This window comes from Tachypleus tridentatus, chromosome 6, assembly GCF_004210375.1.
Source record: "Tachypleus tridentatus isolate NWPU-2018 chromosome 6, ASM421037v1, whole genome shotgun sequence".
Lineage (NCBI taxonomy): Eukaryota > Metazoa > Arthropoda > Merostomata > Xiphosura > Limulidae > Tachypleus > Tachypleus tridentatus.
In genome coordinates, this window is record NC_134830.1 from 52882498 (window position 1) to 52901165 (window position 18668).

Genomic DNA, 18668 nt, shown 5'->3' on the forward strand with positions numbered 1-18668 from the left:
CATAACACTTGTTATTCATTGTTGTAAGATTTGTTATGTTTGATAATGTTGTACAGTTTAATTCTAGATTAGTGACATACTCATGACTACTAGGTAGATTAAACACACTAGTTGAATGAAGTATTCAAATGAATAATTACAGATTAATTTTTACATACAATTCTATTTATCATTTACATACGTATATATATATATATATATATGTATATATATTTAAAATATCTGTTGTAATATGTTTAATTGTTATTTAAGACTTTTTAATCAGGTTTGGTTTGGTTTTTTGTAATTTCGCACAAAGCTACTCGAGGGCTATCTGTGCTAGCCGTCCCTAATTTAGCAGTGTAAGACTAGAGGGAAGGCAGCTAGTTATCACCACCCACCACCAACTCTTGGGCTACTCTTTTACCAACGAATAGTGAGATTGATCGTAACATTATAACGCCCCCCACGGCTGGGAGGGCGAGCATGTTTGGCGCGACTCGGGCGCGAACCCGCGACCCTCAGATTACGAAGCGCACGCCTTAACGCGCTTTTTAATCAGAGCTAGAAGTTTTAACAGAACAAAACTTACCAGAAGTGTTGTAACGGATTCCCTTTAATTCGGGAAAACACGAGATCTCAGCTGCGAAACCAGCAGGAACAGAAGGCCAACATGACAGGCCGTCCCAGGTAACATTACACCGAATTGGTTCTCCTAGAAACAATCAGAACTATGAGACATCAACATAGAAATTGTTACTGAAGACGTACTAACATTAACACTTTCAGGAGATTATAATCCATTGTTTATTTGGTTGTTAAGTGGGCTAACTGAGATGTGCTCATCAATGGTATCGAAGCCTAATTTTAAAGTCTTCTGACACTGGTGGGTGAGGCTTTGTTTGCGCTGTACGTAACTTTCATTCACGATTCGGTGTGTTTATTCGTGGCGTTGTCTTTAATATAAATAAATAACTGAGAAAAAATGTTTTTTTGTCGATAGTGGCCAGGGTGGCTGTGAGTACACCTGAAACAAACAATAATGTTCATCCATCCAGTTTTAAGTCGCCAAATTAGACATTTGTCCTGCTGGAAGTACACAAGACACCAGACTTTCCTTGTTTAACTACGGTGACGCATTAAACATACAGATTATCATGGTTTAACTACAGTGGCGCATTAAACATACAGATTATCATGGTTTAAATAAAAAATTGAAATTTTGATTAAATACACTGTGAAAGTTGCGCATTTAAAAATCTTAACAAGACCATAAATTTACATTAGTAATTAAAGGACTATTATTAATTATTTCTACTTTTTTATTCAGATTTGAGAACTTTGAGATGAGTAGTGTATTTATTTCTAGAACGTTTGACAATGTGTGGCTTTCAGATTAAGACGCCCTCTCGTAACTGATTTATACTCAAACACCCGCCACTTTGCTATCTTCCTTCTGAGAGGGCCTGGCATGGCCTAGCGCGTTAAGGCGTGCGCTTCGTAATCTGAGGGTCGCGGGTTCGCGCCCGAGTCGCGCCAAACATGCTCGCCCTCCCAGCCGTGGGGGCGTTATAATGTTACGATCAATCTCACTATTCGTTGGTAAAAGAGTAGCCCAAGAGTTGGTGGTGGGTGGTGATAACTAGCTGCCTTCCCTCTAGTCTTACACTGCTAAATTAGGGACGGCTAGCACAGATAGCCCTCGAGTAGCTTTGTGCGAAATTCCAAAAACAAACAAACACACAAACAATCCTTCTGAGAGAAATTAGGAGCAAATGGTCTTTGCTCGTGTGATAGATATAATATGAAGGACGAATTCTACTGTCTCAGAACTCAAAAGCTCAAAACGATTATGGGGAATAGAAATGACATAACGTTAACTTCAGCGTAATAAAATTTAACTAAAATGCACTGTGTATGAGCGACATCTATTACCAGTTATACCCCAGGAACCGAACGAAGAACGTTAATGTTAGTACCTATAAGTTAGGTAAACTGAATGAGTTTAATTTTTTAGTAACGTATGTCGGTGCTTTTAAAATGTGCATATCAGCATATGAAATCATTCACTAATGTTTGCTAATACGTATAGGAGGTCAAAGGTAGCCCAGCAGCTAGAGTTTCGGACAGTGGATCTAATTTTTCATTGTTTGCTTCAGTTACCGGCAAGGTTTAAAAAAAAATCGCGCTGCGCACTTTGAGCCCGTGGCTGCAACATAAATGTGGCAGTCAGATACTACTATTCAGTTATAGTAGCTTAGGAGTTGGCGGTGGGTCGTGTTGCTGTTTCTTCTCTAGTCTGTTTATTATTTCAAAACTGAGGACGGCTAGGTAGCTCTCGAGCAGGTTTTTATGGAATCCAACACACATAATGCACTCAAACCTGAAGATATGGAGTGTTTCGAGCGGCGTCACTTCTCGAACGTTAAACTTTCAGATTCGCAGTCTGGGACGCAAACCACTAGACCATGTTCGACTCGCAGAATTAAAAACAAACAAAAGTTTCGACGTTTAAAAATGAAAATTAGATTTTACATATTTTTAAACATTCATTAAAATGTCGAATAATGTTTCACGCGTGGGGTCAGGGGACTATGTTTAACTGTTTCGATGTTTTTAGGTGCATAATTTTTCCTGAAGGGGACCGAAGGCCTTCTAGGAGGGTCAATTGTTTCAGCTACTCGCACCACTATGCAACAGCGTGTTTGTTTCTGTGAGTCAGTCAGTAGACACTAAAATGACGTTACATAATGAACTCTTAATTAATGTTGCAACTTGTATTTCGTAGCATCAGAAAAAGTGCGCATGTCATGAATCACGAAAAGAATTATACACTCGATTGGCTACAATATAGCGTGACATATGAACTTCAAAAGTAAGAAATGAAAAAAATATATTTGTTAGTTTTCACCTTGGGTTTATTTTCTCTTGAAACAGAACACTTTCTGGAACCCTGCGGCAATACACCTGGTATAGTTTATATACAAACTAATGAAAAATGAATTATTACATCCTTTTCGATCTACACATATTCTACTGGAGGCCATTTAATCAGTTATAACTTCTAATCCTCCATCTTCTCAATAGCTCAGCGGTCTGTGGGCTCTTAACGCAAAAAAAAAAAAAAAAGTTTCGAAAGCCGTGGTGGTCACACCAAAGATAACGTAACGTATAGCTTTGTTCTTAACCATAAAGGAAATATAATATACTTTCATAATGTTGGTATAGCTTATTATTGGTATTGCCCGAATGCTAACCAACCCATACTTTCCCAAGTAGCGTCAAGAACCTTGCCATTGTTTGAAAGGCCTCGTCGGCACTGGATTTAGCAAGTATAGTGTGGTAGACGTTAACATGCACTCTACACTTTCACTCAGTATTATTGTTTATTCCTGACTTCAAGTTTTCTACTTAAGATAAAGGGAAATTAAGAAACAAGACATATCTGGTTTATTTGTGAGGATGTACGTGTGTATTCTGTGTGAGTACGACGTATACGTATCTTGTATTTGTTTGCAAGGACGTATGTATTCTCTGTGTGTACGAATTATTCCTATATTATGATGGAAAGGTATGTTTTAGCAGGGCTGCGTATCTCATCATAGGTCGAAAGGTATCTAGATACATAAGTTGTGCCAACGGTTTGTTACAAAGTGTGACAGTCTTGTCTGTAATTTATTATCTATACTACTCACATTGTCTTATTTAAGTGTACTCCCGACTTATATTCCTTTAATGTATTATTAATTTTAGACAAAAATGCTTTATTAGAAATTCTGATTTTTTTTCAGTGCAAAAGACTTATAATGTTTACTGAAAGCTTGCCATAAGTCGCATTGTATCGTACTGGATTATGTACTGATATAATCATATCACGGCTTCACGATACAATACTCATACTGTTGTGTCGTTATACATTTAGTTTTTATGTCCACTAAGTAGTTTCCTGGAAGTGTATGCCTACGGGTGTGGATTTTTGGTTTATTGAATGTGTATTTCAATTTATGTACTTCCAGGGCGTATTGGATGTTGATGTAACAATATTTACTTTCTTGGATGCCTAAGTGTTCTTATGTGTATTTCCTGAATGTACACAACTGTATGCACTTGATGAATATTCATGTGTTCCATGTGAAGTACGTACATTTTCTGAACAACCCTGGTCATGCATGTGCATTCCGAATGTCTGTCTTCCTTCGACCCGGCATGGCCAGGTGACGCTCGACTCGCAATTTGAGGTTCGCGGGATCAAATCCCCATCACACCAAACATGCTCGCCCTTTCGCGTTATAATGTGACGGTCAATCCCACTATTCGTTGGTAAAAGAATAGCTCAAGAGTTGGCGGTGGGTGGTGATGACTGGCTGCCTTCCCTCTAGTCTTACATTGCTGAATTAGGGACGGTTAGCGAAGATAACCTTCGTGTAGCTGTGCGCGAAATTCGGAAAGAAAGAAACAAAACAAACTCTCTGCCATTGCGTAACTTACGTGTATTTCTCGTGAATCTTTATTTTTTATATGCACCAATGTTCTGTATGTATTTTTGCTATGCGAACATACGTGTTTTGGTTTGTTACATGAACGTACATACAAGAAGTAGAAAATGTTTGAATGTTTTGGGATAGCTTAATCTGAGAATAAACAATCATGTTTTAAAAGCGTAATTCCATGTTATGTGAAACATACTATGTACAGAAGCTATTTAACATCTGGTTGAGCCTCTCCCCCCCCTCCCCACTCCTCATCTTTGTGGCTAAATAATTGAAAACTATTCTAGGGTTCTATTTTCCTGATTTGCTGTTTTAACATTCAAACTGACAGTAACAACGTTTTGTAAGCCATGTTCTGTACTTACAGTTAAATCATTCTGTATTTCATGTTCTATATTTATAATACAGGATTTTGTATGTTATATTCTGTACTTGTAATAAAAACCTTTGGTATGTCATGTTCTGCACTTGTAATAAAATGTTTTATTTGCAGTATTATAAATTTCGACAAAATAAAATATTTTGAACGCAGGAAACTTTAACTACTCAACAAGAAATCGATTCATTTGAACAAAAACTAAACACTCGACAATCCTCTGAACACCTGTTTTAGGAAGTTTCTGGACTGGAGTATTATTGTATTTTGATCAGTGGTATTTGTTTTTAAGTTAATTAACAAAGTTTAAATGTAGGTAAATCACTGTATCCAGTAAATGGATATCTCGTGCGAGTTTTCAAAGGATTCTGAACAGCTTTGCTTAATAATATACTTAAAGGACCACAAAAATGATCAGGAATTATTCAGTTCTCTGCTGACCCTCAAATTCCACGAACCTCCACTAATTCATAATCTCTACATTATTCAGTACTCTGCTTACTCTCAACTTTTATGAATCTCCATTAATCATAATTTCTACTAAAGCTAATTCTGTTGCTTAACTAGACTTCGATAAGATATCATTATAATTGTATCTGGTAATCGGTCAATCATAGTAAGTAGAACCTTACCGTTTTTTGAGGTCGAATACGTTTGAAATGACTGCAGGGAACAACTGAGAGCTGACCAAGAGTTGTTTACAAAATCTTGTTGGATGTCCCATCTGGTCCTATTACCTCTGGTCCAGGACATTTTGAAACTAAGTTAACATAAACATAGTCACACGTATGATTCTCCAACCTTCACTGAAGGCTAGTTCTGTAAATATCAAAAGGAAGACTCGATAAGAGTTACACTAACTTCTTCACAGTCATTATAAATATATATATATATATATATTACTGTTCGTGGAACGAGAGAAGATTCAACTCACGAAATAGAGCGGGTAATCCTGTTTATTAGCTGTATTGTTAATCTAAGAGAATAATTTAAAAGCTTTATAATTTGAATAGCATGAAATCGACCATCAGTTTGTTCGTTTCTAGAGCAAAACCACAGAGGGTTATCTACTGTGTCCACCGCCAGGAATCAAACCCAGGATTTTAACGTTGTAATTCCGTAAATCTATCCTCTTTTTTTCGAATGTTTCACAAAAGCACATTGTAGAACAATTATTGAAATGAACGATTTAATTGAAAACGATAATTATTTATTTCATTAATTTATCGAAAAACATCATGTTACATTTTCTAGTTTTTTTCTACCTTTAGTGTTTATGTAACTTATATATACTAGTAAGAAACGTTATACAATACTCCAAGTTTAACTTATTTATCTGGAACATATTTACCAAAGTTTCTTTTTAAGTGCATACTTACATAAGGTACTTATCTAGAAGTTGCCTACCAAAGTTACTTATTAAGAGCATACTTACCTAAGGTACTTATCTGGAACATACCAACCGAAGTTGCTTATTAAGAGCATATTTACCTAAGGTACTTATCTAGAACATACCAACCGAAGTTGCTTATTAAGAGCATACTTACGTAAGGTACTTATCTGGAACATACCAACCGAAGTTGCTTATTAAGAGCATACTTACCTAAGGTACTTATTTAGAATATACCAACCGAAGTTGCTTATTAAGAGCATACTTACGTAAGGTACTTATCTAGAACATACCAACCGAAGTTGCTTATTAAGAGCATACTTACGTAAGGTACTTATCTGGATCATACCAACCGAAATTGCTTATTAAGAGCATACTTACCTAAGGTACTTATCTAGAACATACCAACCGAAGTTGCTTATTAAGAGCATACTTACGTAAGGTACTTATCTAAAACATACCAACCAAAGTTGCTTATTAAGAGCATACTTACGTAAGGTACTTATCAGGAACATACCAACCGAAGTTGCTTATTAAGAGCATACTTACCTAAAGTACTTATCTAGAACATACCTACCAAAGCTGCTTATTAGAAGCATACTTACGTAAGGTACTTATCTAGAACATACCTACCAAAGCTGCTTATTAGAAGCATACTTACGTAAGGTACTTATCTAGATCATACCTAAGCTAATTATTTATAGAAAACTCACTACGTTAGGATATAGTAGTGTTTAACATGATTTATAAATAATAATATTGTTCGTTTAGTGTATGGGTTCAATGAAAATCTAAATTTCCTACGTTGGTTGAAACTCGTGATATATTACTGGTATTAACAAATCGAGTCTAATTATTGTACGTTTTAGTTTTTCAGAGTTTTATACGCTGAACTGTATATTATTTTACAATCTCAAACTTCTCGTCTACATAACTAGCTACCTCTCAGTGACACAGCGGCAAGTCTATGTACTTGTAACAAAAAATACTCCTCAGAACCATTTGTGAACAATTAGAAATGTAACAGGTTTGAGAATATAAGTATGCAGTTACTAATAAAAGAAATGGAAAATTTTCCTTGCAACAAGTGAGAAAGGGAAGTGAGACTTGGGATAGTTTCAATCCAAGTGTTCCACACATATTGTAGTTAATAATTAAACCAACGGACAACAAAATATGGCTAATCTGAACTATAAAGCACCAAATACATTATAGGTCAGCGTAAGAGAAAATCAATATTCAAGTGTCCTGCTGATACATTAAAAGTGTAGCATATGAGACCTTCAGGAAATAACAATCCGGCAGGTTCCTGTATAAATATAATAGTACTGTTTGTTGTATGTCCATGTAACTACTTATCTATATAAATATAATACTAATGTTTGTTGTATATCCACGTAACTACTTATCTATACAAATACAATAGTACTGTTTGTTCTGTGTCCATATAACTAATTATCTATAAATTTAATAGTACTGTCTCTTGTATGTCTATGTAGTTACTTATCTATATAAATATAATGGAACTATCGGTTGCATGTCCATGTAACTACTAATCTCTGTAAATACAATAGTACTGTCTATTGTATATCCATGCAACTAGTTATTTATATAAATATAACGGTACTATTTGTTGTATGTCCATGTAACTACTTATCTCTATAAATTTAATATTGGTGTCTGTTGTATGTTCAAGAAAGTACTTATCTATACACATATAACAGGGTATTGTCTGTTGTGTGTCCATGTAATTACTTACCTAAATAAGTATAACATTAATGTCTATTGCATGTCCATGTAACTACTAATCTCTATACCTACAACAGTACTGTCTGTTGTACGTTCACGTAACTAGTTATCTATATAAATATAATAGTACTGTCTGTTAATGTTCATTTAACTACTTATCTTTATAAATATAACATATTACTGTCTGTTGCATGTCCATGTAATTACTAATCTCTATAAATACAATAGTACTGTGTGCTGTATATCCATGCAACTTCTTATGTATACAAATATAAAAGTATGTGAATATAACTACTTATCCATATAACTATAATAGTTCTGTCTGTTGTAAGTCCATGTAACTACTCATATATATTAATATAAAAGTACTATCTGTTGTGTGTTGATATAACTAGTTATCTATGTAAATATAATAGTACTGATTCTTCTGTGTTGCTATATCTACTTATTTTTATAAATATAATAATACTGTCTGTTATATGTCCATGTGACCACTTATCTATATAAATGTAATGGTACTGTCAGTTGTATGTGTATGTAACTACTTATCTATATAAATATAATAGTACTAATTCTTGTGTGTCCATATAACTACTTATTTTTATAAATATAATAGTACTGTGTGTTGTATGTATGCACATAACTAGTTTCATATATAAATATATTAGTACTGTCTGTTGTATTACCATGTAACTACTTATTAGTGTTTGGATGGATCTTTCCCAGAATTGGTATGGAGTTTCATTAGGTGTATGCACGGGTATATACAAATTTCTGTTTTGTAGTGTGTGATTTTTATGCATGTTTCTGCTTTTTTTGTATTTTTTTAAATTATATATAACGAAAGCAGCTTTCCATGACCCAAGATAGCCTTGGGTCACATAATTTTCGTCCAGATAATGGGTACTCCATCTCGTTGTGAATTACATTAAAAGTGTAGCATGTCACACCTGCTGTAGAATTGGTTGATAATGAACCTTTCCACACAACTTGTTTTCTTCTAGGATATTAAAGTTTCGGTTTAATGTCTTAGAAGTTATAATGATAATTTAAAATATATTTTTATTATTTTAAACCTGATGTTGGTTGTAATTAAAAGCTGAAGATTAATTACTTGGTTATTTATTCCAATACAAATTAAAAACAACAACAACTGTGATTTATTTTGGAGCAACAGACTGCTGATTATAATGAACAATTGATTACGTCACTGTATAGCGTAATTATATATAGTGGTGTTTATAATACATTTTTACTATTTCACAACTGATGATCTGAAATTCCCCTTAAATTATAATGTATAGCCACTCAAAATTCAAAGTAAATACCCTGTTCTGTTAAGTGGTATCTCAGTAGTTGAATAAAGCAGTCAACAACGTATCTGTGTTGTTTTTTCTTGAGAGCCTAGTCAACAATATAGCTCTGTGCTATTTTTTCTTCAGAGTCCAGTCAACAATATATCCGTGTTGTTTTTTCTTCAGATCCCAGTTAACGATGTATCTGTGTTGTTTTTCTTTAGAGCCCAGTCAACAATATATCTGTGTTGTTTTTTCTTCAGAGTCCAGTCAACAATACATGTGTTGATTTTTCTTCAGATCCCAGTTAACGATGTATCTGTGTTGTTTTTCTTCAGAGTCCAGTCAACAATATATCCGTGTTGTTTTTTCTTCAGATCCCAGTTAACGATGTATCTGTGTTGTTTTTCTTTAGAGCCCAGTCAACAATATATCTGTGTTGTTTTTTCTTCAGAGTCCAGTCAACAATATATGTGTTGATTTTTCTTCAGATCCCAGTTAACGATGTATCTGTGTTGTTTTTCTTCAGAGTCCAGTCAACAATATATCCGTGTTGTTTTTTCTTCAGATCCCAGTTAACGATGTATCTGTGTTGTTTTTCTTTAGAGCCCAGTCAACAATATATCGGTGTTGTTTTTTCTTCAGAGCCCAGCCAACAATATATGTGTTGATTTTTCTTCAGAGCTTAATCAACAATATATCGGTGTTGTTTTTTCTTCAGAGCCTACGTTTTGCATTGATTCAGTTTCACCTAACGACGTGTGAATTGTCTTTTCACCTTGTCAACAGGAGATGAAGGTAAATTAATACATTTTTATCATGGTTCTAGAAACCTTTTCTCTACAAAATAGAAAAAAATGTTAGAGAATTTCTCAAGTTTTGTGATTAATCCTGAATTTCTCAGACAAAGTGTTATAGGTGTTTGTGTATGTTTTGTTATAGCAATGCCACGGTGCACTATCTGCTGTGTCTGCCGAGGGAAATCGACCCCTAATTTTAGCGTCGTAAATACAACCCGAAGACTCACTGCTGTCCATCCAGAGAGCGTGCTATAGATAAGACCGTTTTATTATCTCAACCCTGCGTGTTTATCAACAAGATTTCTCAAAAATGGCTGAATGGATTTGGACGAATGTTTGTATACATTTGGGCTATGACCGAAATTAAATTAATTGGTTTTTGGAAGGTCATTGTCACAGCAAGGTCACGAATATAAAAAAATCGTATCTGTTAACATAGTAACCGGTTTTATATATTATTTATGCTCTATAACTTAACCTAAGTCTGAAACTTGGTGGACATAGGTGGAATGGTAATTCTCATTGTTCTGTTTTTGTCCCTTCACAACGACGGATACATGGATATATTTTCCTAGTTATTTTTGGTCCGAAATGGCCAGGTGGTTCAGACACTCGCCTAGTAATCTGAGGGTTGCGGGTTCGAATCCCCATCCATCAAATATGCTCGCCCTTTAAGCCGTGGAGGCGTTATAACGTTGCAGTCAATCTCACTTATTCGTTGTTAAAAGAGTAGTTCGAGAGTTGGCGGTGGGTGGTGATGACTAGCTACTTCCTCTCTAGTCTTACACTGTTAAATTAGGGACGGCTAGCGCAGATAGCCCTTGTGTAGCTTTGAGTGAAATTAAAAAAACAAAGAAAACAGTCGGTGAAACTAAAGGAAAGCTAAATAATATCGATACCTGGAGTAATTAGATATTTACAGAACGTGGTGTAGGTCTCAGAGGCAGTAGTAACCGCTAGGTGTTGCCTACATCACAGAGTGAATATACTTTAAGCACGATAGCTGCATTACTAACATTCCTCCAAACTGATACGACTTCCATACGTTCTGTAACAAGAAGCATTCCAAGACTAGACGATAAGAATTTACAATAAATCCCTGCCCGCCCCGCTAGTACAGCGGTAAGTCTGCGGATTTACAACACTAAAATCAGGGGTTCGATTCCCCTCGGTGGGCTCAGCAGATAGCCACATGTGGCTTTGCTATAAGAAAAACTCCCACATTAATTTTTTAAGGCCCGGCAAGGCCAGGTGGGTTAAGGCGTGCGACTCGTAATCTGAGGGTCACGGGTTCACATCCCCGTCGTACCAAACATGCTCGCCCTTTCAGCCGTGGGGGCGTTATAATGTGACGGTAAAACAGTAGCCCAAGAGTTGGCGGTGGGTGGTGATGACTAGCTGCCTTTCCTCTAGTCTTATACTGCTAAATTAGGAACGCCTATCGCAGATAGCCCTCGAGTAGCTTTGCGCGAAATTCAAAAAACAAACAAACAATAAATCCCATTCCCAGAAAGGGAGGAAAGTTCATGGATTTCCGATCAACACTCGTTCAATTTTCAACATCTTCTGTCTTCCATTCTTTGGTCGTACGACGGAATATCTTAATGAAGAACTACTTGTTGAAATATTTGTAAATGATTTCGTATTTCACACACAAACTGTGAAAGTTTTTTACTTATGTGTATTACTTACTACTCCTGATTCGTCAGGTGGTAAATTAAGTTTTATGATAATTATTAAAAACACGGTAATACCAAAATTGGTTTGTCTGTTTGTAGCTAAGCACAAAGCTACACAATAGGCTGTCTGTATCGAAACTCAGTTTCTTACGTTGTAAGTCCGCAGATAGTTTTCGCTGTGCCACTTGCTGGACGGGGGGGGGAAGAGGTAGTAACAAAAATAGATCTTTGACTACAATAATATTCTAACAACAAAAACAGAATTACCTGTTAACGAGAAGTTCATATACAAACTTTTAACTCATGACTCCGTTATCTCTTGACCGATTTGAGATCTAGTTACAGGTTTGGACTAAGGTGGTCGAACCCTTTTAATTGGTGTATTTGGCCACTCCTGAAGGCTCATAAAGTTATTTACTCTAATCGGGTATACGAGAGCCCCACGCTTGGTATTGTTGATGCACAAAAATATAGCTAATAAAAAAGAAAAGAAAAGGTCTCATAGATTAACTTACTCTAATCCTGCCTAAAATAATTTCAAGTACCGCGGCTATTGGGGATTCCCTATTGTTTTTTATTACATCTAGTCCTTGTCTGATTAAGCCTTTTAGTTGTGCTATGTATATATGCAAGTTACATCGTTAGAAACTGAACCTTCAAACTGGTTCTCTTTATATTTTCAGAAACTATGGCTATTATGTGTCTCTCGTGCTTTTCAGTTCAGAGGTTTGTTGATAATGTTCACAATAACACCTGATAATCAAATTTCATGAATTTATAACCTGCGTGTGTTAAAAATGTTTTAGGGCGTAGTTTTTCTAAAATGTTTGTATATTTTAATCTATAATTTTAAAAGACTCAAAGTTAGCCTATTGTATGGTCCTCAAAGTTTGTTTTTCTGCAAAATTAAAATGAGCTACCCATGCTGTATCAACCGCAGGGATCGAACCTGGGTCGGCTTGTATGAGAGTCTTGGAAAGGTTTTAACCTCCCCGAATGATGGGTGAAGAAAAATAGTTCATCTCTGACCACCCGAAGAGCAACCTTCTTGAATATTATTATTCTTAGAATCCCAACAAATATTACACAGTATATGTAACAGAACAGCCAACCCAAACAAAACAATCAAAGAGGAAAGGCATAGTTTTTTGTTTATGTTTTTGGAGAGGTGCTTGTTTGATTGCAGAACAGCAGAGAATCATTCTATTTACACTAGTTCAAAAAATGAATAGGTGGTAAAATGTTTTAAAAGGCAGGAAATATAAACTAATGACATGTGTTTGCTAAACTTATTTGCCAGTTTATTTATTTGACTTCATATTACTTTTTAACTTGTTAAACTTATTCTGTCGTCTAAGGAAATTAGTTTTATATTTGATTGACTGATACATAAAATTAACTATTCTTATTATTAGTTATTGTTTACAATGTTCATTAAAATGCGAGTTATTTACAAAACCATTGAGGTGTTCTTTCTTGAAGACTCTGAGATATCTTTACAGAGAGATCTAAGATGTTATATAAAGAAAAGTCCCGGAACTGGAAACATTTGAAATATGTTATTCTTGATGACTATGGAAGGCTAACTGTAGAGGAAAATTATCGATAAAGCTTGGAAACACCTGACTGTGAAGATAAAAGAAGGAAACTGCTGGACATATTTAGTAAATGTGAGATGCGTTACTTTGGGAATATAATTAAATCTCAGGAAAAGTACAATTAAGGGAAGACGAGAAGGAAAGTCAATTTGGTTCGATGAACTTAGGAACCAGTTTGAAGTCATAGTTAAAATAAATACGTGAAGCGTACTTTATACAAACATGAGATATTCTCTACAACAGAATCTGAGATACTCTTAACAGTAAGAACCTGAGTAATTCTCAATAAAAGAACCCGAGGTACACTTAACAGTAAAACGTAAGTCATTTTCTACAAATGAACCTTAGGTACTCATTACAGTAAAAACTTAAGTCGTTCTATACAGAAGAACCAGACTGAGGTACTCATTACAGTAAAAACTTAAGTCGTTCTATACAGAAGAACCAGACTGAGGTACTCATTACAGTAAAAACTTAAGTCGTTCTATACAGAAGAACCAGACTGAGGTACTCTTTACAGTAAAAACTTAAGTCGTTCTATACAGAAGAACCAGACTGAGGTACTCTTTACAGTAAAAACTTAAGTCGTTCTATACAGAAGAACCAGACTGAGGTACTCTTTACAGTAAAAACTTAAGTCGTTCTATACAGAAGAACCAGACTGAGGTACTCTTTACAGTAAAAACATAAGTCGTTCTATACAGAAGAATATACTGTATTCTTACTACAAAAATTTCGTTTACAAAAAAAAGTTTCAATTTGAAGTTTGCGATTATCAACAACATTCTTATTCGTCCATCACAATCGTTTCAGATAGCCAATAGAAAGTAACTTCAGACGGATACGTAATATTTAAAAACTACAGAAGCTGTATGTAACACTTTTTATCCAAGATAAGATTAGTGTTAATAATTGCTAACCACAGACATTTAAAGATACGCTAACAAGTAAGTAATGGTAAACCTTTACGCTGGTGATTTTATCTCGTTTTCGTCTCTAGACCACTGATGACTGAGGATTACTGATAAACTCGTTCAGAGAGTACCGAAACCACCTTCACTGCACAGACTACTCTGTCGATCTATTGGCAGCGTTGTCTAAATATCACTTCCAATTAGGTTAGTAAGGATGTGTTGTGGTGACCCCTAGCGACTCGCTTGAAAACACAAGACTCTGCAATGTATCTAGTTTATTAGTCAGGGAACCATTACCTATCGGTGTTCTTCAGATGGTTATTAGAGACCATAGGTACCATTACGTAAAGAAAATATTTGTTTGTACTTTTCTCACTGAGCATCAGTGTAAAGTACCTGAAAGTATCAAATTTGAAATGTATACGAAAATTAGTTTTGTTTACAGAAAATCCTGTTGACCAAGAATTATGGGCATTTTTTGTTGAAAATACAGTTACTACCTTTATTTGTTGACCATTAAAGAGTTATGAACATCTCATGTTTAAAGAGCCGTCTGGAAGTGTCGATTAATGAGATTTAGCAATCAAATATATGCTTTAATGTGCGCATTTTCACACGTGACAACTTAGAAAAAGGTACGAAACATCAAAACAGGATAACATCGTTCAATATAAACTAAAAATCTTAAAGCTACATCGATAATTACTTTCGATTATCAGAAAACATAGCCAGAAAACTAATAAGGTTTATTTGTTTTAGATCAAATAGTATTAGAGACAATTTTTAAAAAATGTAGATCTTCTCTCTTATTATATATTTCTAGAAAGCTAAACTTAAATCAAACATCTAGACCTGATTGTTAGGACTAGCAAGTGGAGGTGGTTGCAGGTACAAATTCGCATTGTACTGAGAATGCTCGCCCTTTAATCCATAGTGGCACTATATAAAGTGTCGGTTAATCCCTCTATTCGTTGGTAAAAGAGTTGACTAACTGCCTTCCGCCAAGTTCATGACCGTTAAATTAGGGACCGCTATCGGCGATAGCCTTCGTGCAACTTTGCGCAAAATTAAAAAAGCAAACCAGACGAAATCTAAATTTATTTTCTTGAGTAGCTACTGAAGGAAACGTCAGTTGTATCAGATAAATAAATCAAACATTGAATATTAATGGCTGAGTCAGACAGTTTTGCATCTATAGCAAAAGACCAGAGAAACACAAACTCGATAGCAGTTATATTTTATTGGTTTGTTTTGAATTTCGTGCAAAGCTACACGAGGGCTATCTGCGCTATCAGTCCATAATTTAGCAGTTTAAGATTAGAGGGAAGGCAGCTAGTCATCACCACCCATCGACAACTCTTGGCTACATTATAACGCCTCCATAGCTGAAAGGGCGAGCATGTTTGGTGAGACGGGGATTCGAAGCCGCGAACCTCGGATTACGAGTTGAGTGTCTTAACCACCTGGCCATACCGGGCATAGTAAAATTTGACGCAGAACAAAGTTAGCAACAACATATAGTCGCACTGTTAATTCACTGCTTTAAACACGATTTCTTAGAGTACATTTAACAGAGTTTTCCTCGTGAACAACAGATACAATATAGAAACAATGGTTGTTCAACAAACATAAAATTGGTTCTAGAGGTATAGAGGAAGAGTTCCAAGTTTTGTTAAAAGAGTAGAAGTCCCGTAAGATACCGTTTAAAGGACACTTTACCCCGGAGGTCAGTAGTAAGTTTATGGACTTACAAAGATAAAATCCGCGGTTTCATTCCTCACTGTGGACATTTTCAGTATGCAGGTGGAGAACCAGTTACTGTCAATTAAGTTATTTTACAGCAAGTTACCTTCGTTTGTTTTCAACGGTTATTTGTACTATTTTAATTTCCAACTATACGGAAGGAAGCGACTCTTAGGTCACTGTTGTCTATTTTAATAGTAGCAACTAACCAACGACTCTTAGGTCACTGTTGTCTGTCTCAGTAGTAGCAACCGACCAACGACTCTTAGGTCACTGTTGTCTGTCTCAGGAGTAGCAACCGACCAACGACTCTTAGGTCACTGTTGTTAATTTCAGTAGTACCAACTGACCAACGACTCTTACATCATTGTTGTCTTTCTACGTAATACAACCGACCAACGACTCATAGATCACTGTTGTCTGTCTCAGTAGTAGTAACCGAGTGAGTTTCAGTAGTACCAACTGACCAACTAGGGTCACTGTTGTCCATTTCAATAGTAGCAACAGCCCATGGCTCAAAATGTGATATTTTATTTTTCACAATTACGAAACGTGAATAATAGATTTGCAGCTTCATAGACTGACCCGCCGACCATAGGGCAGCGCTCGACTCTTTCAGTTAACCAGATCAGTTTATATTACAAAATAAATGGGACGAGAAACGTAAAAATACAATTTTTAATGTATCATTTTATCGCTGATAAATTATTTTAACCATTGCTTATTACGTAATTTACAACTGTGTCATATATGTAATGTTGGTACATGTGTGATATAAACCTTAAGTTTTTATTATGATATCTTTGAAAACGACATATACGAAAATAAAATGAATGTTTCGTTTAAAGTTTATTGTTTTTTTCTACGGTTTAAACACATTCTGAAATATAGGCTTAATAACTTTGTGTGTAGAGTGTAAATTATATGAGGAATACTTCGAATCAGACTTTGATTTCTTTATTGTATATTAATTAAGCTGTTGTTATGTTCATTTGATGTTTCAAACACAGTGAGATATACAGTTCGTCTATTGTTTTGCGCTTCTAAGATTAATTAACAGGAACTGCGTAATTATAAGTAAAAGACGATGTATTATTTTTAACGACTCCTCTGAATATGTTTTAGTGACTGATTTTGTCACTTAAATGTTTGCACAAACGTGAGTGATATAAATAAGTTGCACGTGTTACGTATTATAATTTATCTCGGTCAAGTATCCGACTTATTACGTTACGTATTACAATTTCAAACAGCCAGAAATTTTAATTTTAAATTAAAAGTTAATTAAATGTTGATATGTACCATATTTATTATATATTAGTTCATTATGTACAGAACACTAATAAAAATTAATGTTCTGTTATTGGTATTTAAAAACAGAATTTTCACTATATGATTAATCGATTACATATTGAGTTAACTTTGTTGTAAACACAAAGCTACACGATGGACTATCTGTACGATATCCGCCTCGGGTATCGAAGTCCGATTTCTAACGTTATAATCTCTCAGATTTATCGTTGAGCCATCGAGGGCTTTCAGTTCACAAATATGTCTAACCTGTATTCACAATACGGTTCTTGCCTCTTATTGTTCATCAGGTCATATGATCGTACTTGATAACGATATTATTACTAAAATATAATAATTCGTGAAAGTACACAAGGTTTTATTCCGAATAATAAACCTTCCATACTGTTGATATGTTACTTATTTCCTGCTGGTTTCCGAGGTTATGCTTCTGTTTTAGTCATGCTTTACTAGTGAGCAAACTACGGGAGAATAACTGAAACTTTAAAACCACAAGTGTGCACAGAACAATAGTGGATTAAATAGATTTAATAGCACTGTTCTGTTCAGTAAACATCACTGTCGTCACATAAAAACATAACTGGTGTTGGTAACGAAATATGACCCACATTTGGAGTGAGGAAAATACATTTAAAATCTGAAATTGTCGACGTTCTAGTCCGTACCGTGGTCTGTGTAACTAACTACACGTGGTCACGAGATCGAATCCGGGTGTTTCCTTAATCTGTGCGACTAACTACATGTTTTCACGAGATCGAATCCGGGTGTTTCCATGGTCTGTGTAACTACACGTGGTCACGAGATTGAATCCAGTTGCTTCCTTGGTTTGTATAACTAACTACACCTGATTACAAGATCGAATTCGCGCGCTTCCTTGATCTGTGTAACCACACGTGGTCAAAAGATAGAGTCAGGCTATTTTCTTGATCTGTGTGACTAAACGTGGTCACGAGATTGAATCCGAGTGTTTCCTTAATCTGTTCAACTAACTACATGTATTCACGAGATCGAATTCGGGCGCTTTCATAGTCTGTGTAACTACCCATGTGCTGGGAGAAAGACTCAACGCATTTAGTTTAGAGGAAGGGAAGTCTAAGCTATTACTTCTTTAGTTTGCACCTTAATAGATGAAAATTGTCGATTTTGTTCACCACAAACAGATCCACTTGGTTTCAGAAAATGTAAACAGCATTATATTGAAACCTGTCTTTATTCATGGCTGCTCAGTCTACCCAAATCTGAAGTAATGCTTAACACTGGCATTTGTTATCAAGGAAAGGCAGTCTTAGAGTGGAAATACAACAGTGACAATTTTTGCACATCTCTTCACATATATATCCTAAA

General features: G+C 35.3%; 1 protein-coding gene across 1 annotated transcript in view; it reads right to left on the reverse strand.

The window, feature by feature from the left end:
* LOC143252515 (diuretic hormone receptor-like) overlaps positions 1–14685 on the reverse strand; it is a 48167-nt gene extending 33482 nt beyond the window's left edge. The window contains exons 1-3 of the mRNA XM_076504765.1: positions 14320–14685; positions 5478–5664; positions 572–694 (exon numbers count right to left, since the gene is read on the reverse strand). Coding sequence (XP_076360880.1) covers positions 572–694; positions 5478–5598 — 244 coding nt within the window. The 5' untranslated portion in view covers positions 5599–5664; positions 14320–14685. The remainder of the gene's footprint in view (positions 1–571; positions 695–5477; positions 5665–14319) is intronic.
* Between the last annotated feature and the right edge of the window lie 3983 nt (positions 14686–18668).